This window comes from Pelophylax lessonae (genome assembly GCF_965119305.1).
Source record: "Pelophylax lessonae genome assembly, chromosome: 1".
Classification (NCBI taxonomy): Eukaryota; Metazoa; Chordata; class Amphibia; order Anura; family Ranidae; genus Pelophylax; species Pelophylax lessonae.
The window spans coordinates 779,434,207-779,458,293 of record NC_138768.1 but is presented as its reverse complement, the minus strand read 5'-3'; the positions used below and the strand labels follow the sequence as shown (position 1 = coordinate 779,458,293).

The window sequence follows — 24,087 nt, the reverse complement described above, 5'->3', positions numbered from 1 at the left end:
CCATCCAGGCCCGGACACCAGGCTGAATTTCTCCTATTTACTCCTGTTCATCTTTCAGAGCTGTCCTGTCCTCCCTGCTTGTGGTATCTCAAAGGAACTATTTAGCCCACCCTACTCTTATCTTGCTCTACAAGTCAGTTAGTCCCTAGAGACACAGAGAATAGTTGAGAAGCTTAGCAATAGGCAATGGGAAGGGCTGACACCATTTACTGCACAAAAATACTAACAACGGATATTTTTCTATACTTGCAAGGACTACAAGGGCATAAAACCTGTGGAAATATGCATGTATTGCAGAGATTCTCTGCATATGTGTTTTTTATCTTTTTTTTACATTTATCTTGATATACACTTTAAAGAATTGGCACATCTTATGTGACCTCTCAGCTTCCTCTTCCTATGCAGTAATTCTTCCCTTAGGGATACAAGGCACTGATGATTAGAAAAGCTTGTCTTTCCTTGATTGGGCATATTGTGTGCATAGTATATCCAGCATAGTGCTAATTAATAAATCAGTTAAACACCATGGAGCAAAAGCTATAAAACAGCAGTAAGGGAATCTGTTACACAGCATGACACTTTACTGAGCTGCTTTCCAAGAAGCGTTAAGTAGACTGGAGAGCGAGAAATAGCATTCTAAGCAGTCAGCGACTTCCTGAGTTTACACTTTGTAATCCAGAATTCCTTTACAGTTCTTCCTCATCTTCCTACTCATATCCCCAGATTAGCCAATAAAGAACTACCCAAGCATGCCAGGATTGGGGTCCATGAGTAAAGTATACATGAGACCTAACTGAATGACATTTATTTTGCTACAGCACCGTATATCATAAATCATAATCAACTGACATTTTTTTTAAATACAATACTTCACTGTTTTTCATCCTTTGTTGCATCAGTGCTGCTGGCCTCCTTCAGGCTTTTTGCAGCCGCTTCTAATCTACATGCATTTTCTTAATGGCTGAATGTCATTTTTCAGGGCAGGTTTCCTGATGGTGACAACAGTGGACCATAAAAAACACAGGGAATTTCTGCGCTACAAACGTGATATAAAAAAAAAATTTAGTGTGTAAGCAGTTTTCACAGACCTATAGAAAAAAGTCCAAAACCAATGTATAAAAAAACATGTAGCGCTTACAATAATGTGTGAAAGTGAAACTTAAATCTGTGAAACCATGATTCTAAATAAGTACCAAGTCCCAAAAATATATGAAAATATGTAGAAAAAAACGTGTGCATAAAGGAGAACCACAAGTCCCAGCATGCAGATGAGAGTCTCAGTCCCTCCACGACAGACGAGAGGAAGCCACCAGTGGGATAACACAAAAAGGGGAATGGCCGCTTACCAGAGGCTGTTGGATATCCAAATGAATGGAAAAGCCAAAAAGTTCTTGTAAACAGTTGTAGACCACCGGATAAAGATCATCTGACTCTGCTGCTCAGGTCAACTCACAGGAGGGCATATAGGGCACATGGGGTCCATATACATGAGGGAGTAACAATAGCACATAGTGCACTTACATGTAGCATGAGAATGTCAGGCATAAAAACAGTCTCTCCAGATAGCAATAGAGTAGCAAACGCCACAGCGTTTGTTTGCTTGAGCCGGCTTGGGGGCGCGGTCGTAGCGTCTGGTCCAGCTCGATGTACGTTTCGTCACAAGATTGACGACATACAACAGTGGACCATGCCTGCGTAATATATATTGAAATGGCCACTCATAGTCTTTGTCAGAAGCCTGTATGACAGAGTGACAACGTGGAGCACAAATAGGAGCCAGGGACAGGGCGTTGTCATCCTATATTAGGAAGTGCCTGAACAAGCACCTTAATAGCAGGATCATTTAGTAGTATTTTAATGATAGATGCGGATTTAGTAAGATTGCAACTGACTTTTAACAATAATAAGAGATGGAAGTGATTTGATTTAAATATGCTTTAAGTTACCTGTACCTGGCTTAGAAGGTGGACCAATATTATTTTTTTCAACTGTGTATTTAGCTGTTTGGGAGTGTTTGCACTTTAAACCTTATCTGACAGCACAGTACATGCCTTCAGTGATTTGTGTGGTTGTCTCTATCATGGTGTATTAACTTGTCTTGTTTTCCTTGTTCTCTTCTTGATACAGCGTTGAGACGATAAATGATGGCCACTTTCACACCGTGGAACTTGTAAGCCTGGATCAAACACTGTCACTGATAGTGGATGGAGGAAACCCTAAGACCATCACTAATTTGTCAAAACAATCCTCTCTCGGCTTTGACTCTCCGCTATATATAGGAGGTAAAAGATATTGGTTTGTCACGCCACTGATAATGGTGCATTTTTTTTAGCACATATCACTATGATTAATGAATGTTCTGACCTCATGATGACACCCAAACTCCTGGTGAAGTATATTGATCTCCAGAAGTATTGTGTATTTGTAAGAGGGTTTTCTATAGGGTTGATTGTCTGACTTAGAGACAGAGAATTGGCTGCTATTTATCTTGTACAGTTTATTGCAGTGGAAGGCAAACTGATCTGCTACACATGATGTTCATGAGCACATGCGGCATTGTGTGGCTGTAGTTATCACAGTGTTCTATGACCTATATAGTCAGGCTGACCTATACATATTAATTTATTTCAGGTATTTTTATATTACCAGCATTTTACGCAATGCTTTTACATAATGTGTATTCACATCATCCCCTGCCCCTAAGGAGCTTACAGTCTAAGCTCCCTATCTCACATACATACTAGAGTCAGTTTGGGCAGGAGTCGGTTATTTCTACCAGCATGTATACCTGTTACAGGCCTGCAGACATTTACCATTGTACCAAGAATCTTTGTCATACAAAACCTTGACTTTACCTGCTTAAAGGGCATCTACATTTATGGAGAGAAATATGAAGTGGTAGAGAGCATAGGCTACCTTGGACTTAAAAAGGTTTTGCGGTATTTTGAAAAGATGTAATTAAACCAGACCATACTAATAAAGCCCAACCTACTATATCAGTTTGGCCAGCTTTGTAAATGGCCACTGTAAGGTGGTTAGATATGGAGGATTTGGAAAACACAGTAATGTTCTGAGATGCTGAATAACAGTTGGGTGTGTCATATTTAACTTCTGGTAGACTGGCCTATTGGCGCTGCCCTGGCACAGACAAATAGCGTGGGGGCATACTGGATGGCAGTAGATCCTCACCATGGTAGATTTGAAGTACACTAAAACATTCATTATTGTAAAAAACAAGTTCAGTGTCTAAGCCCTCTACATTTCTTCTATGCATGCCTACAGTTCAGAGACTGTGATTTAATTGTGATAGAGTGTTGTGCGCAATGAGAATATCTTCACATGCAAGATACTCTTGTCCAGTGGTTATCAACTCTGGTCCCCAGGACCCACTAACAGGCCAGGTTTGCAAGATAACTGAAATACATCCCAGGTGATATAATTTGCTGCTCAGTGATTGTAGTACTCTAGTCTGCATCTCCCCAAGGTAATACTTAAAATCTGGCCTGTTAGTGGGTCCTGAGGACTGGAGTTGAGAACCACTGCTCTAATCCCTTTGTAGATGTGTAAAGCACTAAAACCACTTTTAAGAATGGCTACATTATATTTAGTTAGGCAAGCCATGGATGATGTGATTTTCTTTCCTGCAACAATGGGTTGCAGGAAAAAAAATTGCTCTATTCCCTCATCAACATAGTCAGTGTTGATGGGGTAATACCTCCCACAGTGCTATTGTGTGGGAGCCTTCTCTGGCAGCAGAACACAATGATTACTGCTAGCGGCTATAGCCACTGGCAATAATTGAATGCAAAAAATCAGACAGGCTGGTTGTACTGAAGTTAATCGATGTATCAATTTCAGTACAACCAGCCGGCCCATAGATGGATCGAATTTTGCCCAGTCTCTGCTAAACTGCCCAAAATTCGATCCATCTATGGCCAGCTTTACTCCTGACAAAAATTCTCCTATGTGGGACTCTAGAAGAGACTTGTAGATTGCATGTGCAAGGGCTATTAGAAGGCTTTGGATGTTGAAATATTGTATGGCTGTTTTCATTAAAAGTATTTTACCATTCTTTGTGCACTACAGGTATGCCTATGAAAAACAATGTTGCCGTTTTGCGGCAAGCTCCTGGACAGAATGGAACAAGCTTCCAAGGTTGCATCCGAAACCTACATGTAAACAACGATCTACAAGACTTTAAGAAGTTCAATCTGCCGACAGGAATTGTTCCTGGATGTGAGCCATGCCATAAGAAGTTGTGCGTGCATGGAACTTGTCTGGCCACAAGTCAGTCTGGCTTCACTTGCGAGTGTGAAGGAGGCTGGTCAGGACCTCTCTGTGATCAACAGTCCAATGACCCTTGTCTGGGAAATAAGTACGTATTTGTATTAGAAACGATTGGTATTTTGGGGAAAATAGTGATCTTGAAATGCCCGTTACTGCTACTATGAGTAGATCTGAGCAGGTCTTTAGCCTGTGCTACTGCTTACCAGTCCTGGGACTGCCCCTGCTGCTGCCCTCTTTCCATTACTATACACATTCCTAAAGCTGGGGCATCAGCTTTTGAACAGTCATGCAATCTAGAACTTTCACTCCTTTGAAAAATCAAAATGGAGGTCCCCTTTGTTCTGTCAGGCTGTATCACAAAATCAAAATTGTTATTTTGACCCAAACCTGATATTTCAGGAATGTACTCCTCCTGTTGTTTTCTCTGTAATGTAAAGCTCAACAGAGATAGGCCCCTTTGTATTTCTGGATAGAGATGAGAAACCTAAGCAGCCAGTGCTTACGTCAGTCTGCTGGCATATATCGAAAATGAAAATAGCACATTAGGAGGACTTACCTTTTAAAGGAATTGTGTCATGAGACAAGTATGTTGGTTGCCATTGCTAACCTCCATCTCAAAAACAAAGTTGCCTGAATATCCCTGGCTTTGGTAATTTCTGTGTCATTGACCTTAGACAAGTATGCAGAAAAATGGACTGGAGTCAAGTCAGAACAGGACACCTGATTTGCATACTTCCTTCAGGACAAAAACTATAGCTGGCCACACAAACAAAGTGGATGGATGAACCCCCCCACCACCGGGCAACAGAGCTCTCAGAATACACTGATCAGCGGCTACAGCTGCTGACCAACAAAAGTTTTCCAGCTTGTCCATTCAAAAGAAGTTGATCTAACCATCAAAGTCAAATAGAAAGGTTCAAGAATAAAAGTCCAAATTTATGACAGGATGGGTTTTCCTATCATTTTGAGCACTCACGATCACATGACACAGCCTTTAACGTCCTCTTCCCAAGCAGTTAAGTTTTAATTTATTATCAAGTGGCTGCAGTGGCACATGAGCACCATTGGCAATTTATGCTTTGATAAATGTAATTAAGAGCACAAAACATTTGGAATCCCAGCAATTTTCTGACATCAGTGATTTGGCAGGTAAAAGGTTTTAAAATAATTCATATGATAAAGTGTTGTTGCAAACACAGAGATCCTAGTCTGAAGTACGTACTCTTTTATCATTCTGCGAATTATGTCAGATTTCCATTTTCTGGCAAAGGTTTTCTTATCAGTTGTGAACTACTCAACCTTACATTTTTCAGCTTGTGTATTCCAGTGCCTTTTTTATTTTTATATTGAATTTATGCTGCTCTGACAGCTCCCAGCTGAGGGATGCTCAGAGTACCTAGCACATATGTTCCTTTTGGCAGAAATACAGTATATACTTGGAGACAATTTATTTGTTTATTATAATTGCTGAGAAGAGTGTGAAATTCTCCTGAACATTTTTAAAGGGGGAGTTTTCTGGTAGTGGAGACTGGCAGTTGGAGATGGCTTCCAGATGTAATTTCAGTGCATGAAACAATTTAAAGCTCTTATTTATCAGTTTATTTTGCTATTTTGATAGTTAATGCGTATATATAAATATATATATATACTATATAAGTAGCTGGAAAAAAAGATAAATAATATATATTACCATAAGTATTGGGAGGCCTGCATGAACTTTAATGGCATCCCAGTCTTAATCTGTAGGGTTCAATATTGAGTTGGCCCACCATTTGCTGCTATAACAGCTTCAGCTCTTCAAAGCTGAAAGCTGTCCACAAGGTTTAGGAGTGTGTCTATGGGAATGTTTGACCATACTTTCAGAAGCAAATTTGTAAGGTCTGGCACTGATGTTCGAGAGAAGGCCTGGATCACAGTCTGCTCTCTAATTCTTCCAATGGTGTACTATTGGATTGAGGTCAGGACTCTGTGCTGGCCAGTCAAGTTCCTCAATCCCAAACTCGCTCATCCATGTCTTTATGGATCTTGTTTGTGCACTGGTCCAAATCAGATGGTGGAGGGGGGTGATGGTGTGGGGTTGTTTTTCAGAGGTTGGGCTTGGCTCCTTAGTTTCAGTGAAGGGAACTCTTAAGGTGTCAGCATACCAAGACATTTTGGACAATTTCATGCTCCCAAATTTGTGGGAACAGTTTGGGGTTGGCCCTCTCCTGTTCCAACATGACTGCGCACAAGTGCACAAAGCAAGGTCCATAAAGACACGGGTGAGCGGGTTTTGGGTGGAGGAACTTGATTGGCCTGCCCAGAGTCCTGATCTCAACCCGACTGAACACCTTTGGGATGAATTAGAGCTCAGAATGCAAGCCAGGCCTTCCCTCCAACATCAGTACATGACCTCTCGAATGCGCTTTTAGAAGAATGGTCAAGCATTCCCATAGACACACTCCTTAACCTTGTGGACAGCCTTCCCAGAAGAGTTGAAGCTATTATAGCCACAAAGGATGGGCCAACTCAATATTGAGCCCTACAGACTAAGACTGGGATGCCATTAAAGTTTATGTGCGTGTAAAAGCAGGTGCCCCAATAGTTTTGGTAATCAAGTGTATATATAATTTCATCATATATTTAGGGGATTTTAGGAGAATACCCAAGACTCCTATACTGCACCGAGAAAAGTCAGACTGTATAAATTGTTGAGCTTCTTGAGGGGAGGAATATCTCCAGCAGGGAGAGTTCCTTGCTGATTGGTTGCTGATTGGTGTGAAAGCTAATGAGTGATTTAAAGTGTATGTAGACCCTAGCAACAAACTTTTCTCTTTGTATCCCTTTTGGCCAGAGGACAGTCCCATTTTCTATTTAATTCTCTCTCCAGAGGCAGCTGAACTCCTACCCCACCTTGTAGGGACAACAATGCCAAAATGACATTCTTGCCTTGATTACCTCACTTTCCACTAAGATTCCTTGGTTTAATTAGTGGCCTTGCATCTATTCAATAGTACATATTACATGTTTGAGCAGCTATTAAGCTTTGTGATGTGACATTGGACTTTTCTTGCTGTTTTACAGATGTGTACATGGCACCTGCCTGCCGATCAATGCATTTTCCTACAGCTGTAAATGTTCCTCGGGCTATGGTGGAGTTCTGTGTGATGAAATTGAAGAACAGTTTAACCCTTGCCAGTCTCTTAAATGTAAACATGGCAAATGCCGACTCTCAGGCCTTGGGAAAGCCTATTGTGAGTGCAACAGTGGCTATACCGGAGACAGCTGTGATAAAGGTAAATCATCATAAACATCCAGTTTCTACTTCCTATAACTTCCTATAAATTGAAATGGACAGTGATCTTGTGTAGATATATGAACTCCAATAAAATTCATATCTTAGGTGTGTACTGAGGAGCACCTTGTAAAAAAGTTAATTTCATTAGATAGCCTTTTTAAAACATTTAATGGTTAAGAGCCTCAAAAACAGCTACCACGTTTCAGGAGAAAAGAGTCTCCCCCTTCTTCAGGGCTTGACCAGTTGAGGTTAATGAAATTACGTCAGATTGAGCTACGGGACCTGTGTTAAGGCTTTATGAAGACTAATGTCTTTTGACAGTACCAAAGGCAGTTGACCATTAACTGCTCAATCCCTTTGGAAGGGAGAGGCTCTTTTTCCCCAAAACACTTGTTGGCTGTTTTGGGAGCTTTTAACCTTTTAAATGTTTCAAAAAGGCTTTCGAGTGAGATGAACTTTTGTACCAAGTGCTCCTCAGTACATACCGAAGAGTTTACCACCTGGCAAGCACTTCCCTAGTTGCTATAAGAGAGGGTATTAGCCTATGACCAGAAAAGGATCCACCTGTACCATATCACAACCACAGACATGCTTCTTTGAAGGAAAAATCCCTTTATGGTAGATCCATCTGAATCAACTTTCACTTCTAGTGGTCCACCATTATAACACACAATTCAAATGTTATACAATATAGTCATAAACAGGAAGTGATATTTTGTGCAGTATAATTTAATATCATTAGGGTTGATTTACCAAAGGCAAACAGGCTTTGAAAGGAAAATTGCACTTAGCAAGGATTTTTTCCTCAGAACTTAGTGAATGTAGTGAAATTTCACTTTGCAAAGAATACCCACCCACGTGCAAGGAAAACCAAAAAACATTTTGCCTGTACATGGTTGGATGATGGAAGTCAGCAGAGTTTCACATTCACTGGGGGGAAAAAGTCTATTTGTCTTTTGTAAATCATCCCCACCATCACTATACAAAATATTTCAAATCAAGGTGTAACTGTAAAAGAGTAGTGTAAATCATTGTCTTTCCTGCTGTTTACGAGCATTACCCCCGAGAAATCTTCACGTAAAGTCTAAAGGGAAAACCAAGTTCCTGGGTCCTCCACAGCTCTAGCTGCTTTCTCTTTCTGACCTTAATGTCAGTGCTGTATCCTCTAATCCAGGGATCCTCAAACTACGGCCCTCCAGCTGTTGCGGAACTATACATTCCCTAGAGGCATTGTAAAACTCTGATATTCACAGACATGACTAGGCATGATGGGAATAGTAGTTCCTGAACAACTGGAGCGCCATAGTTTGAAAACCCATGCTCTAATGGGTGATTTCCTTTTGGACTTCACATAACGTTTTCTCTGAATGGTGTTAGCAGGCAGCAGGAAAAATGTAATTTCAGTCTTCTTTTAAATGTATGCCTTAATTTAAAATCTTTTGTATAGTTACAGGGCTGCGTTAAAGGCTAAGTTCACCTTTTGCATTATGTTATATGTTACACCCGTATTTAGGGTGTAAATGCCCCCTTTCTCCCTATTTCTTTTACATTTTGTGCAGCTTAATGGAACTCTACCCACACAGCCACATCATTTATTCACAGAAATCTGTGAATGAATGAACTACAAGTTCCATCTCCACCGCAGAAGACAAACTTGTAGTTCTCAATGGACTATGAATGTGGTAATCAGCACACTTGTAGTCCATTGACACTTCTCCAGCTCTGCAACTTGTATGGAGGTAGTGTATGGGCAGAGAACTGTAGGAAGTGTTTGCAGGAGCCTGAAATTGCATTGGCTGATTCACTAATTGTAGGTCCAATACTTTGTAGGCTCCTGTAAAAAAATAAAAATAAATAATAAATGTATTTTTTTTTTTTTGTGCAAAAATCTGTGCATTGATTTTTTTTAAGGTGAACTTGGCCTTCAGTCTGTAACTGTATCTCTCTGGATTTGTGGGGGTAGAAACCCCTGCGCATTACCACACAAAGCAGTCCTAAACAAATGGGATTTTCAGTTTTCTTGCACATCCTGTGTACATCTACCAATGGACCTAAATCTTTTTTAGCTTTGCTGATCACTCTCTTCTGTTAACGTTTTCTTTCTGTAATGGAAAATGACTTCACACTTTTGCCTTATCACATGCTCTGCTCTTCACCCCTTTCAGCCTTCGCTGATATATCTCAGAGAATTCCACAGGTGAGATGGTTAAATAACAAGAGTTCACTTCTCTCCCCTCCCACCTCCATTCATTGTGGTGTCTCCTTCCGCCATATATCAATGTCTTCTCCTCTTTTCCCTCAGCTGGCATTTATTTATTTTGTCTTCAGCATCGATGTGACTGGGGGGCGGGGGTTTGGGGCCAGGGAAGTGATTAACAGATGGCTCATTTTTAGCTGGTTTATACTTTGGTAATTTATGAAGCTTGTGGAATGTAACTTGTATTAAGCAGCAGATTGAATAATACTGAGCTAGAGGTCTAATAAATTAAATTGCATGCTCTCTGAAACAGTTCCCCGATGTAAACAAAACCAGCTGTTTAGGCTAAGCACACTGGATATGGACTTTTATATTAAAGAAAAGATTTAAGCAACCAATTTTGTTGTCACTGTAATAATGCTGTATATGTGGTTCATAGACTGTGAGAAATTTTGTAAAAAAAAAAAAGATGGTTATTAAGATGTAGAAAAATTGAGATGATGGTGGCCCATGATGTGCACTTAACCTTGTTAACCCTCCATTATCCAGCATAAAGACACAGATCCAGTTTTCAGGCAAACTTTAAATCATGAGGTTTCGGGTCTGCAGAAGGAATCTGAAAATGTTACCATTTGCCAGAAGGGATGGCGTGTCAACGAGTGTTAGCTGGCTGCTGGTCCCAATGGGCTGCTCAGCCTAATTCATATCTGCCCTTAAAAAAAGAAAATTTAGAAATAAGTGCTCAGAAATGTGAGGCATTTGGGGATTGATTAAGCTTTTGTTGACATTATTACAACTATCAATTTTAAATTGTTTTTGCAATATGTCACTTTAATACCTAAGGAGACAAATCTGTTTTTATAAATGAGGGCATTTTAAATCGAGTATGACTGGTTTTATGAGTTAAAACTTAGTTCTGGATTTTGCAGAACTTTTCTAGAAGCTGAGTAAATTGGGATTCATTTAAAGGGTACTGGGGTCAGAGGCAGCACCTGTTAAATCAGGGTGACTGGGTTAACATTTTCATGGAATGTTGCTTAGATGTTTGGGGAGAAGATTGGCCTACTGCAGCCATTTATTGGAAACAAGAGAGACAGAGGTCTAACTGGGTTAAGCAGCAATGGTTAAAAATGGTTGGAGGGTAGCACAGAGTGACTATATAAAAAAAAAAAAAACATATCTGCTAAGGAACACATTTAACAAATTTTGCCTGGAGGTATTTGCATATTGCTAGAAATAGACCTTCACTCTTAGCAAGCTAATATTTCCATTATGGTTTGCCTACAGACTAATGACTGGTCTGTACTGAATGATGGGTAACAACTACCATGAGTAGTTTCTGAATGTTAAGCTCAGTGGATATAGATTGTACAAGTAAAGGTTAACATTTTGCCAATTTTAACATAGCCTCCTGTATCATAAAATTAATTGATACCATGGTGTGATAAAAAATTATCATGGCATCCTAAAAATAGCAGAAGAAACTGTGTTTGGGATTTTACTACAAAACTGGATGCTTAGGGTACAACACAACAATTTATTAAAGACTGTGAGCCCCACACCTATTGACTGAGGTTGACAATATGGTTATGCTTCTTAGAGATAATGGGTACCATTAAATATTTCATTTAAAGCTGAACTCTAGCAAGAACTACATAGGTAAAAAAATTAAGTTGTGTAAATCATACACTACTATACTTTAGAAGCCCTTTATGCCCTCCCTTCCTGTAAGTATGTGCCCTGTGCACAACTGGCAGCATTTTGCAATAAAGCAGAGACTAACCCAACTGGCAATATTGTCTTCTCTTTGCAGGAATTTTAAAAAGCTAATTAATGTTTTTAAACCAGCTATTTTTTAAAAACTATTTTTTTTTTTGTTGAATACATAACTGCAATCAATTTTGTTATTTTTATTATTGGCTTGGAGTTCAGCTGTTAGTCATCACAATTTTGTCCTCTTTAAACTGACCCTGTCACTAAAATAAAATGAAATTAAAAAAGCTCCTGCAAAAGAACATGTTTTATTTACCTGTCCCAGTGCCCAATCTTAAAATCTTTGCTTGGTTGCTGAGCAAAGCTGCCCCAAGCATCTTCACATTACCTTCCCCTGCGTTATCTTGTACTTTCTGCCAGCCCCTACATGACTCCTTGACACAGCAGTGATGTAGGGACCAGAAAGATGGATCACAAAACATGGAAACCGGTTTCAAACATAGTGTGCTGGATGTGAAAAGCCTTAAGAAGGTTTTGCTCAGCAATGGATAGTGTATTCTACAAACTGGGCCATGACAGGTAGTTTTAGCTTCAGGATAGCCTTAAATACCCTATATTGTCAAAAGTGTTGGCATGCCTGCCTTTACAGGCACATGAACTTTAATGGCATCCCAGTCTTAGTCTGTTGGGTTCAATATTGAGTTGGCCCACCCTTTGAAGCTATAACAGCTTTAACTCACCGGGAAGGCTGTCCACAAGGTCTAGGAGTGTGTCTTTGGGAATGTTTGACCATTCTTCCAGAAGAGCATTTGTGAGGTTTAGGTGTTCTGTCATGTTGAGGTCATGTTGATCAAGTTCCTCCACCCCAAACTATGTCTTTAAGGATTGCTTTTTTCCCTGGTGCGCAGTCATGTTAGAATAGGAAGGGGCAATCCCCAAACTGTTCCCACAAAGTTGGGAGCATGAAATTGTCCAAAATGTCTTGGTATGCTGATGCCTTAAAAGTTCCCTTAACTGGAACTAGGGGGGGGGGGGGGGATCCCAATCCCTGAAAAACAACCCTACACTATAATCTCCCCTCCACCAAATGATTTGGACCAGTGCACAAAGTAAGGTCGATAAAGACATGGATGAGTGAGTTTGGGATGGAGGAACTGGACTGGCTTGTGCAGAGTCCTGACCTCAACCCGATGGAATACCTTTGGGATGAATTAGAGACTGGGAGCCAGGCCTTCTTGACCAACATCAGTGCCTGACCTCATAAATATGCTTCTGGAAGAATGGTCTAACATTCCCATAGACACACTCTTAAACCTTGTGGACAGCCTTCCCAGAAGAGTTGAAGCTGTTATAACTGCAAAGGGTGGGCCAACTCAATATTGAACCCTACGGACTAAGAATGGGATGCCACTAACGTTCATGTGCGTGTAAAGGCAGATGTCCCAATACTTTTGACAACATCGTTTATATCCATGCATACAAAATGGGAAAAAAGAATTTATCAATAATTGGCTTCTTATTAAAATGCCAATATAACAGTGTGGTATTTCTCTTGCAGAAATCTCTTGCCGAGGGGAACGGATCAGAGATTATTACCAAAAACAGCAAGGTTATGCAGCTTGCCAGACGACCGAGAAGGTATCGAGACTAGAATGCAGAGGAGGCTGCTCCAATGGTCAGTGCTGCGGACCCCTAAGAAGCAAGAGACGGAAATATGTTTTTGAGTGCACCGACGGTTCCTCATTTGTGGACGAAGTCGAGAAAGTCATAAAGTGTGGCTGTACAAAGTGCCCCTCCTAAATATGTAACCGTCACGAGTCTTTGACAAAGTTGTATACCTTTTGACCGTGTTGGACTAATTCAAATTTCATAGTGGAAAATATTTTGAATTATATTGTAAAATACAGAAACAGACTTATTTTTATTAAGAAAAAAAATGACATTTTCTTCACTGGCAATGAAAAAAAACAAAAAGAAGCAAAAAATGTAAGTTCTTATCTAGGACTTCTAGTAAAGAAGAAGATATGTCAGATATGTCAGATGGACATTGACACACAAGTCTACTTAGATCTCTCTTGGGTGAGAGGAATTGCAATTGCTAATCAACATGGTTTGCTATTCTGAAGATAAAGAAGATTCTTGATGTGTTCTGCCGTCAAGTTGAAAAGTCGGGGGGTTATTTGTCCCGGATATGAGGTTTGGTAATTGGCTGTGACATATCAGCCCTCTTCAGCCCCACCGATGGGAAAACCACACAATTATGATAAAGGAAAAGCTGTGAATGATAAGGGATCAAGTTGAAACCCTGAAGCACTGAGTGCACCCCAACTGAACCGCTGAAACTTATCGGGAGCTCTGATGCATTTCAAGTCATCTAGACAAGAACCAAGGATGGGACTGAGAATTAGCCCAGAGTAGACTCATCTTTTCTGTTAATGTCATGTGATAGCACAAGAAGCATACGGAGGTCTTCATCTAGCCTTTTCCAGTATTATTTTTTTATTTTGTTTTATTTTTGTAATATGAAAAATTAACTGGGCCATTAGAAAACAAAAAAGGCAGGTAGTTTTTTTTTTTTTGTTTTAATTAGGAATAATTTTACAACTTCTAAGGAAAAAAAAAGTTTATAAGCAGTATTCAGATTGAATAAGACATATTTATTGTACCAGAGTACATCATTGTTAACAATTTTAGATTATCCCTTTTTTCCAATGCTTTAATATATATTAATTTATATTTGTCCTGATATTTTTCTATTTTGATAAATGCAAAATGACTCAAAGTCAGGATTTTTTTTCCTCTTCTAGAACTAACATGTGTCAGATGAACTAGTTTTTGTGTTCAAAAATGTGGTTGTGATATGCACTGTGTGCTCAATGTTAGGGCGCATGGTGACAAATGTACAATAGAGTGTGTTTACATTAGATCAAAAATGATATAGAAGTATTTTCCCTACATATAATATAAATTTAATGTATATTTACGTAAAGAAACTAAAATTGTGTTGTAGGCAGATGAACGTCACTAGACTAGAAGAAGTTCCTTAATTTTCCCCCCATGAAGTTGTATCTGTTTTTAGAGCAGATTATTCCGTTCACAACTGTGGCTTCCCCCGTAATAAAACTACCATAGTAACACGTGGTTCCCATGTTAATAAGCTGCTGCTAAATCCAGTATATGATTGTTAATGGTCGGTAGTGGGCTGTGTTCTCCTTCCCTTAAATAAAGAAACAAGCAGGCACTCTGTACAATACATTTGTTACGTTCAACATTTTTTATTTGTATTTACAAAGAAATTAGGTGTACATGTATAATGCAGTGTGCTTTGTCATATTTGGACTGATATCAGTAATGCAACTGATGTTTGTAAATTAAACAGATATTACTTCCATATTTTCTGACTTGTCGTCTTGTATTCATGCATTCAAGTTTATAATAAAGAGAAAAAGTAGGGTTTCTCTGCAGTTTCTGTAGAGTTTACATTGCCTAATAGGCTGTATGCTCTGGTCGAAAAGGTGGTTGATGCTTGGAATAGACTTCCAGCAGAGGCAGTGAGTCAGTCAACAGTAAGTGGATTCAAACTTATTTGTGACAAACCAATTTATACTCTGGGGGGGAATGAGGCAGACTCTATGGGCCACTTGGTCTTATTTCTGCTGTCACTCTTCTGTGTTTCTATGATTCTTCTTCACGCCACACTCTGCCAAAAGAGCTGTAAAATCCTAACCACATACAGCATGTTCAAAAAGGGATGACATTTGTCTCCACTGCCTGTCATTTACCTCTGCAAGCACCATTACATACATTGCTGGTTACAGTGGTTAGTGTCACACTTAAAGAGGAACTAAACCCATTGATTTAATGGTTTTGAAAAACAGTTATATTCTCATTATGCTAGGAATGTGTCGCATTTGCTTGTGCTCTCAACTAAACTGTCAAACCATCAAATGGCTGGAGTCATAACTGATCACATGTGCAGGACTATGGCAGTCACAGATCAAACAGAGGCTAATATGAAGGGGGAGAAACCATCTTTCAGCTGCAGGGAGAGCAGCACAGGACATCATTCCTGAAATTGTCCACTGCACCAATCCCCTTCACTGTCTGGACCCCCCTGTGTGCCCGGGCCCCCTACAGGAGGACCGATGGTCCTCCCCCTATCAGTGTCCCTGCATAGATTAGAAAAGAAGTGGGGAAGAAAAGGTGTTGTCACATATATTGAACAAAATTATAAACACAACACTTTTGTTTTTGCCCCCATTTTTCATGAGCTGAACTCAAAGATCTGAGACCTTTACTACATATGCAAAAAGCCTATTTTGCACAAATCTGTCTAAATCTGTGTTAGTGAGCACTTCTCCTTTGCCAAGATAATCCATCCACCTCACAGGTGTGGCATATCAAGATGCTGATTAGACAGCATGATTATTGCACAGGTGTGCCTTAGGCTGGCCACAATAAAAGGCCACTCTAAAATGTGCGGTTTTATCACACAGCACAATGCCACAGATGTCGCAAGTTTTGAGGGAGTGTGCAATTGGCATGCTGACTGCAGAAATGTCAACCAGAGCTGTTGCCCATGAATTGAATGTTCATTTCTCTACCATAAGCTGTCTCCAAAGGTGTTTCAGAGAATTTGGCAATACATCCAACTGGCCTCACAACTGCAGACCACGTGCAACCACACCAGCCCAGGACCTCCACATCCAGCATCTTAACCTCCAAGATCGTCTGAGACCAGCCACCCGGACAGCTGTTGCAACAATCAGTTTGCATAACCAAAGAATTTCTGCACAAACTGTCAGAAACCATCTCAGGGAAGCTCATCTGCATGCTCGTCATCCTCATTGGGGTCTCGACCTGACTGCAGTATGTCGTTGTAAACGACTTGAGTGGGCAAATGCGCACAGAGATACCGGGATGAGATCCTGAGGCCCATTGTTGTGCCATTCATTCGCGGCCATCACCGCGGCCATCAACGACAGCGTGTTCCTGATCCTGCCAATATCCAGCAACTTCACACAGCCATTGAAAAGGAGTGGACCAACATTCCACAGGCCACAATAAACAACTCTTTGCGTAGGAGATGTTGCACTGCGTGAGGCAAATGGTGGCCACACCAGATACTGACTGGTTTTCTGACCCCCCCCCCCCCAATACAGTGAAACTGCACATTTTAGAGTGGCCATTATTGTGGCCAGCCTAAGGTACACCTGTGCAATAATCATACTATCTAATCAGTATCTTGATATGCCACATTTGTGAGGTGAATGGATTATCTCGGCAAAGAGATGTGCTCACTAACACAGATTTAGTCAGATTTGTGAACAATATTTGAGAGAAATAGGCCTTTTGTGTACATAGAAAAAGTCTTAGATCTTTGAGTTCAGCTCATGAAAAATAGGGGCAAAAACAAGTGTTGCGTTTTATAATTTTGTTCAGTGTAGTTATGTAACAGCAGAGGAAACCTCTCCATGAAAAATGTATGCAATTACCTAGAGGTACCCAAGCATTTGATTTTCAAAAAGCCCAAAATTCACAGAAAATGTTTGATTTTTCTAGAAAAATTTGAAAAACTCCACTGTAACAAATAAGAAAATCTCCACTGTAACAAATAAAAACAACAAGGAAACCTAGCCGATGTTTTGTACATTGTTATTCCAATTCCACATTGTATCTGTTAGCAAAGTCTAAAGTGATAAAAACAATGACATTAAAAAGATGTGACATATTTGCATATCAGCACATTGGCCTATTTACTTATTACTAGCAAGCAATAAATAAGCATTAAAATATGCCCTCACTTACCTATGTAACTTCAAATACAGTGGAGCAACTCATCCTCAAATGAGAGCAACTGCAGTTCAGTTCAGGACCCTACTCTTTACTCTCCCTGTGCACCTGCTCTGTATTTACATAAGAAATTGTAAAGCTGGCAGGCTGTAAGGTCACTGCTTGGGGAAGGGCATGGGGAGGTGCAAAATATTTTTTTTTAAAAAAGAGAAAAATTAAATGTTTTTGCTGTAAACTTTGTGGCCAAACAGTGGTTGTATGACAGAGAGAGGAGAAATAGGGAAAAAGGCATTAGAAAAGGAGGGAGAGGGGGGTCTGTAACAGCATGGCTGTGAATGAGGGAAGAGAAGCTAGGAAGACAAACATGGCTGGATAGAAAGTAGACCCGGGATGGCAAGCATGACCGAGAAAGAGGGAGGAGAAGCAAAGATGACAAACAAACATGAGAAGTATGGAAGGGAAGCAGGGAAGATGAGCATGGCTGGAGAGGAAGCAGGGAAGACCAACATGTCTTAAAAGAAGTGAGGACTTACGTGAATCTAAGTCTGGGATAAATGTGTCGTAGAAGTTATTGCCTTGGAGATTTGCTATTGGTCTAGTGCTGAAATGTATGTTAAAGCAGTTGTATCCCGCTTTTTGACACTTTTACCTACAGGTAAGCCTATAATAAGGCTTACCTGTAGGTACAAATAATATCTCCTAAACCGGCACGGTTTAGGAGATATTTACAGTGCATGCAGCTGCTCGCGCGAGCGGCGCATGCGCTCTGAAGGTCCGGGGGGACCTTCAATTAACTTGCCGGGAGCTTGCCGGAAAAATCACTCCCGCGCGCATGTGCGGGAGTGACGTCATCGCGGCTCCGGCCAATCAGCGCGCTGGAGCCATCTCTTCCGGCCAATCAGCGCGCCGGAGCCGCCGAACCCGGAAGAGACGACGAGGGATCATGGCAACGCCCGCATCGATGTCCGGGGGTCCGTGTCGGGGCTTCGTTTTAAGGTAAGTTAAACATAATGGGCTAGTATGCGATGCATACTAGCTCATTATGCCTTTGTCTTGCAGGTTTTTTTTTTTTATTTTTTTTTTTATAGGGTTTACAACCGCTTTAAGTGTGTCACGTATCGCCTGAAATTGGGCTGATCTTAAATGTGGTATGTTTTTTTTTTTTTTGTATTGCTATGAAAACTCCAATAAAAAGAATTTAAAAAAAAGAAAAAGTGATGACAAGCAGAGATTTGCTTGTCTGGAAGGAAAGAAATGAAGCAGGGATGACAAGCATGGTTGAGAAGGAGGGAGGAGGAGCAGGGATGATGAACGAAGTTGAAAAGGAGGAATGAGAAGCAGCATGGCTGGAAGGGAAGTAGCTGAAGCAGGGAGGAAAATTATGGCTGAGAAGAATGGAGGAGAATCATGGAAAAAAAAAAGTTGAAGCAGGGAAGACAAACATGGCTTACAAGGAGGAAGGACAAGCAGGGATGACAAGCATGGTTGTAAAGGAATGAGATGAAGCAGGGATGACAAGCATGGTTGTAAAGGAATGAGATGAAGCAGGGATGACAAGCGTGACTGAGAAGGAGGGTGAAGAAGTACAGAAGACCAGCATGACTGAAAAGAAAGAAGATGATGCAGGAATAAGAGGCATGGCTGAGAAAAAAGAAAGGAGAAGCAGGGACGATAAACATGGCTGGGAAGAAAGGATGAGAAACAGATGACCAGTATGGCTAGAAAGGGGGGAAAAACATAGCTGAGAAAGAGGGAGGAGGAGCATGGACATGGCTGGAAAAGGCAGGAGATGAAGCAGGGATAACAAGCATGGGCATGGTTGTGAAGGAAGGAGAAGAAAAAGGGATAACAAACATGAATGGAATTGAAAGAGATGAAGCAGCAAATAAAACATGGTCAACAAACATGTATGGAATGAAAGAAGATAAAGCAATAATGGCAAACATGGCTGAGAAAAAAGGAAGACAAGCATGGCTTACAAGGAGGAAGGAGAAGAAGGGATGACAAGCATGGTTGGAAAGAAAGTTGGTGATGGGGCAATGGAAGGCGTAGCTGAGAAAAAGGAAGGAGAAGGAAGGATTATAAACATGGCTGAGAAAGAAGGAGAAGCAGGGATTACAGGTATGGCTGGAAAGGAAGGAGATGAATTAGTTGGCAAAAGTATGGCTAGGGAGGATGGGGAGAATCGGGAAACATGAGCATGGATGGAAAGGCAGGAGATCTAGCAGGGATAACCAGCATGAATGGGAAGAAAGGAGGAGAAGTAGGTATAACCAGCATGGCTGGAAAGGAAACAGATGAAGCAGGGAGGAAAAGCATACCTGAGGAGATGGGAGGAGAAGCATGGAAGACTAACATGGCTAAAAAGAAAGAAAATTATTATTATTTATTATTACACAGGATTTATATAGCGCCAACAGTTTGTGCAGTGCTTTACAATGTGAGGGAGGACAATACAGTTCAAAACAGGAGGAACTAGAGGGCCCTACTCGTTAGAGCTTACAATCTAGAAGGGAGGGTCAAGTGAAACAAAAGGCAAAAACCGTGGGGTATGGGGTGATGGAGAAAATGGAGGTACATTTGTTAGGGGTTGGTAGGATAGGCTTCTTTGAAAAGGAGGGTTTTCAGAGATCGCCTAAAAGCTAATAGAGTGGGAGATAATCGCACAGATAAGGGTAAGGAGTTCCATAGGATTGGAGAGGCTCTGGAAAAGTCCTGGAGGCGAGCATGGGAGGAGGTGACGAGGGAGCTAGAGAGCAGGAGGTTTTGAGAGGAACGAAGAGAGCGATTAGGTTGGTGATGTAGCTAGGGGCTAAGCTGTGGATTGCTTTGTAAGATGTTGTAAGTATTTTGAATTTAATTCGTTGGGTGAGCGGGAGCCAGTGGAGGGCTTGACAGAGAGGAAATGAATCAGGAATGGCAAGCATGGCTAAGAAAATGGGAGCAGGGAAGACCAACATGGCTTGCAAGAGAAAGGAGAAGCAGGGATGACAAGTATGGCTGGAAAGAAAACCGGTGAAGCAGGGATAACAATCATGGTTGAGAAAGAGGGAGGAGAAGCAGAGATGACAAGCATGAGCGAGGAAGAGGAAGGAGAAGCATGGGGTAACAAGCATAGTTAAAAAGAAGGGAGGAGAAGGATGACTGAGAAGGAAAAAAAACAATGACAATAAGGCAAAAGAAGGATGACTGATAATAAGCGAGAAGAAGCAGGGATGACTAAAATGGCTGAAAAGCAGAGACGGTATAAATTACTTATATGACCAATGTGTGGAGGGTGAATCAGGAGGTCATGTGGAAAAGGACAGTTTTATAGGAGTTGTAAGGAAACGATGGACTCTATGGACTATGGCTCTTCTCTGCTACAGCAACATATTTTATCCAACAGGTGTTCATGTCCTGTGACTGTGTATCCATTCATAAACAGGATGATTCTGAACCTGGGTTTAAACAATTTAGAAGCCAACTGTCACTGGAACATAACACTTGTACAATACAACTAGTACTGTAAATACCATTTAATTCGCTCAGTTAGCTGCTTTTGAGTTTTTAAGGGTTAAATATTTTTTGATCATTTAACAAAAAACATCTTGCTAATATTGTTTTCCCACACAGGGTGGTTGGAAATCAGAAATACTATGTGGGGCATTATCGATAGTCTGTCTCTGAGAATCCCAGCTATTTCAGGCAAATGCTCTGTGTCTGAACAAAGCTCCTCGGATTTGTTTTGTGTTACAAGTCAGAGCTGGCTATTGATTAAAGATGCTTTCCTCAGATGTTTTGCCATTGTTTTTAAGATGGATCTAATAAAGATGTCTTTTTTTTAATATTTGGCAAAAAATGTAAATACTTTTGTAAATTTGGACCATTTTTCAGCTGTGGTAAAAAGGGAATGTAGATGAGACAGAATTTCTTATGTCTGTGTGATAAGGATTAATGATGTATGATTTATAATGTCTTTACTGCTAGAAGAAAAACATCACTTGAAAGGAATTTATCATGCAAATATTGTTGATTTTCTTTTAATCATATCATATTTTCCAAGTAAGGCCTTGGTTCACATGAGCAAATACAGGAAAAAGTAGAAGCAGCTTAAAGTAGAAGTCTACCCCAAATTATTGTTAGTTGTGGATAGAGAGGGGGAGGAGAAGAACCTTTGTCAGTTTGATATAGCAAAAACAAATGAATCAAACACTGTAAATCAAGGTTGACGCACTGGCAAGTAGTACTACATCATCTAATGGATAGTGCAGTAACCAGACAAGTGCATACATTTCAGCGCTAAGGCCCCTTTCACAATTGTGCGACTTGTCCTGCAATTTGGGACTGCAAAGTCACATGACAAGTCGTGCTCCATGATTTACAATAAGTACTGTTTATATCTGTACGACTTCAAGTCGCAACGACTTCAAAGTAGGCCCTGCACTATTTTGGGATGATTTTAATGTGTTTTGAGGTCCAAAGACATAGGCATTGCTTCAAGTCCAGTCAAAATTGCGTCAAAATCGTGTGACTTTTAGGTCGCATAAGTATGGAAGGAGCCTAAAGGCATACACTACATTACTGTCTCATTGCAGGTAAGAGCCATTTTATTTGAATATGACTCCCTGGGCATGAGGTTGTTAAAAAAAAAAAGGGGCGAGTTCAAGTGTACATCTTTGTCATATAAAAATGTAGCGCTACCCCCGTAGGAACCGCTGGTAAATAGGGATCCCCCACCCTGCACAGCCAGGCATACCAAATCTCCACAGCACACTTGAGTCAGGAAAAAGTCCAGCAACTTTGTTTGTTTTGTTTATTAGGGGTATTAAACTTAGATGGGGATAGGGGTTTTATGGGATGCCCACTTGACTTTTCAGCAAAATAAATTCTTTAGGGAAACAACTATGTACAGTTCATATTTACAATCCTCTTCTGCCTCATGCACAAATCTTGCTTGCAGAAAATCTCAGGCCAAGCTGGAACACTGGGGGATCTAACAAGACACTCCAGTAAAAGCCCTTTACAGGCAGGGACCACAGGCCCCCTTGGTGTGTAGAAAAAAGTGCCAGTGTCCAGCTAACTTCCTGTGGCTACGGATCTCAGCCCCACCTCTTCAGGCATTGCCTGCCCACCTGGCTGCAGCTGCCCCTTTCACTAACCCTCCTGGCTAATCTGCCACAGTCCTCCTAAACTGACTCTACAGCCATGCCAGACTGCCACTCCTCAGTCCTCTCAGGCTGTCTCTCAGTCCTCCCCCACTGTCTACACTTCCCAGCCACCCAAGCGTCTTCTCCCTGGAGATCTCCTGGACGTGCTCGCTGGCTCCTGCAGTCCTCACACCTGCTCCCGTGCCTCTGGACAGGATTTCTCCTTGTGTTGTCCGAGGATCTCTCCTGCACTGAGCTCCAGGCCCGTGGTCACCCCCCTCCCAGAGTAGTTACCATAAAGGGCCTCCGGCAGCCCCCTCAGCACTCCATCTCCAGCTTCCACCCCAACTCCACTACCCCTGCTGGCCTGACCCAGAGCACCCAAGAGATATCTCCCTGCAAGCCCATCCTGCCTGGGGATTGGCTGGGGCCCTAATCAACACCCCAGGCAGCTTCCCCTATACTCCCTCCCATTCTTCTGGACGTTTCTCAAAAGTTCCAGCAAGTAGGGAGAGGTAACAGAGATGCTACCTGATGAGTCATTCCAGGCTCCCTGAGTCACTCACCCTCACCCAGATTCAAAACACACAGTCAAGCCAAACAATTCACCTACACTACCAAAAGCACTATTTATACTAGCACACTAAGCTAGAGGGTACTAGAAACATAAAAAAACATGCAGTACAACTTTCCAATACATGCACATTTTCCCACACATAGTCTATTTAAAAGCACTTGATCCTTACACAAATCCAGTACGTTCTTATTGTTTTACTGCAAGTTGACAACACTGCCTCTGCTGTACTAAAATTTCAAGCAGTGTTGTCATCTCTCTCTGAATTCTTTCCTGCTGGAAAGCACAACACCCACCTGTAACGGAACCGCAACCCCACAATGTGCTTTTGTGCTTCCATCAGAATACCGCTTCCTTCCAGACTTGAACATAGATATCAGATATTCTAGCCATTTAATTTAGCAATTAACTTGAGCCAATTAACTAGCAGACTTGCCCTCATTGAGCTCCTGAAGTACAATACACATTATTATAAGTGTAAACATATCCCACAGTAGACAATAGGTGAGTTAATCAGCAACATCAACAAAGTGTGGAAGACAGGTGTTTGAGCTATTGACATTAGCATCTGCCATGAGTCTGACTGTGCGGAACAGTCCCCTATTGGCAATTGTCCTTTACCATGGATCCTAGGCCTAGAGTCTCAGAGTCTGTGTGTCTTGGGGAGATGTGGACTTGAATCCAAAGTAACTTTACTCCAAGGGTCCCCCCAGCATACACTCCACAAAGAGCAGTGTTCACAAGAGGCTAGCCTGCAGTCCCCTCCAAAAGCCTGTCCTGAGTGAGTTTGTCACACCACCATTCCTCATATCAATAACATAAAGGGGAGGCATCCTATGATGCAGCAGAATAAAACAGTGGTGGTCAACTTTATGATATGGGTGGCCTCAAGTACAGCCCCCAACATCACCAAAAGACATCTAATAAAATTAAGTGAACATTCAGTCTGAGAGACAGCAGGCACGCAAAAGGATATATTCAAAGACTATGGGTATGACACAAGAGATGGTCAGAGACTGCGGACTTAATACAAGAGATGGTCAGAGAATAAGAATATGATACAAGAAATGATCAGAGATTGCTGTCATGATTCAAGAGATGGCCAAAGACTGTTGAC

The 24,087-nt window shown here is 41.1% G+C and overlaps 1 protein-coding gene across 3 annotated transcripts in view; it reads left to right on the top strand.

Annotated features, from left to right (window-relative positions):
- SLIT2 (slit guidance ligand 2) overlaps positions 1 to 14,867 on the top strand; it is a 415,524-nt gene extending 400,657 nt beyond the window's left edge. For 2 of the 3 annotated variants that reach the window (XM_082243064.1, XM_082243065.1), the window contains 4 exons: positions 2,128 to 2,282; positions 4,087 to 4,375; positions 7,351 to 7,562; positions 13,033 to 14,867. In XM_082243064.1, coding sequence (XP_082099190.1) covers positions 2,128 to 2,282; positions 4,087 to 4,375; positions 7,351 to 7,562; positions 13,033 to 13,274 — 898 coding nt within the window. In that variant the 3' untranslated portion in view covers positions 13,275 to 14,867. Of the gene's footprint in view, positions 1 to 2,127; positions 2,283 to 4,086; positions 4,376 to 7,350; positions 7,563 to 9,729; positions 9,762 to 13,032 lie in introns of all 3 variants that reach the window. The other variant, XM_082243066.1, reaches the window with a different exon arrangement.
- Positions 14,868 to 24,087: the final 9,220 nt, after the last annotated feature.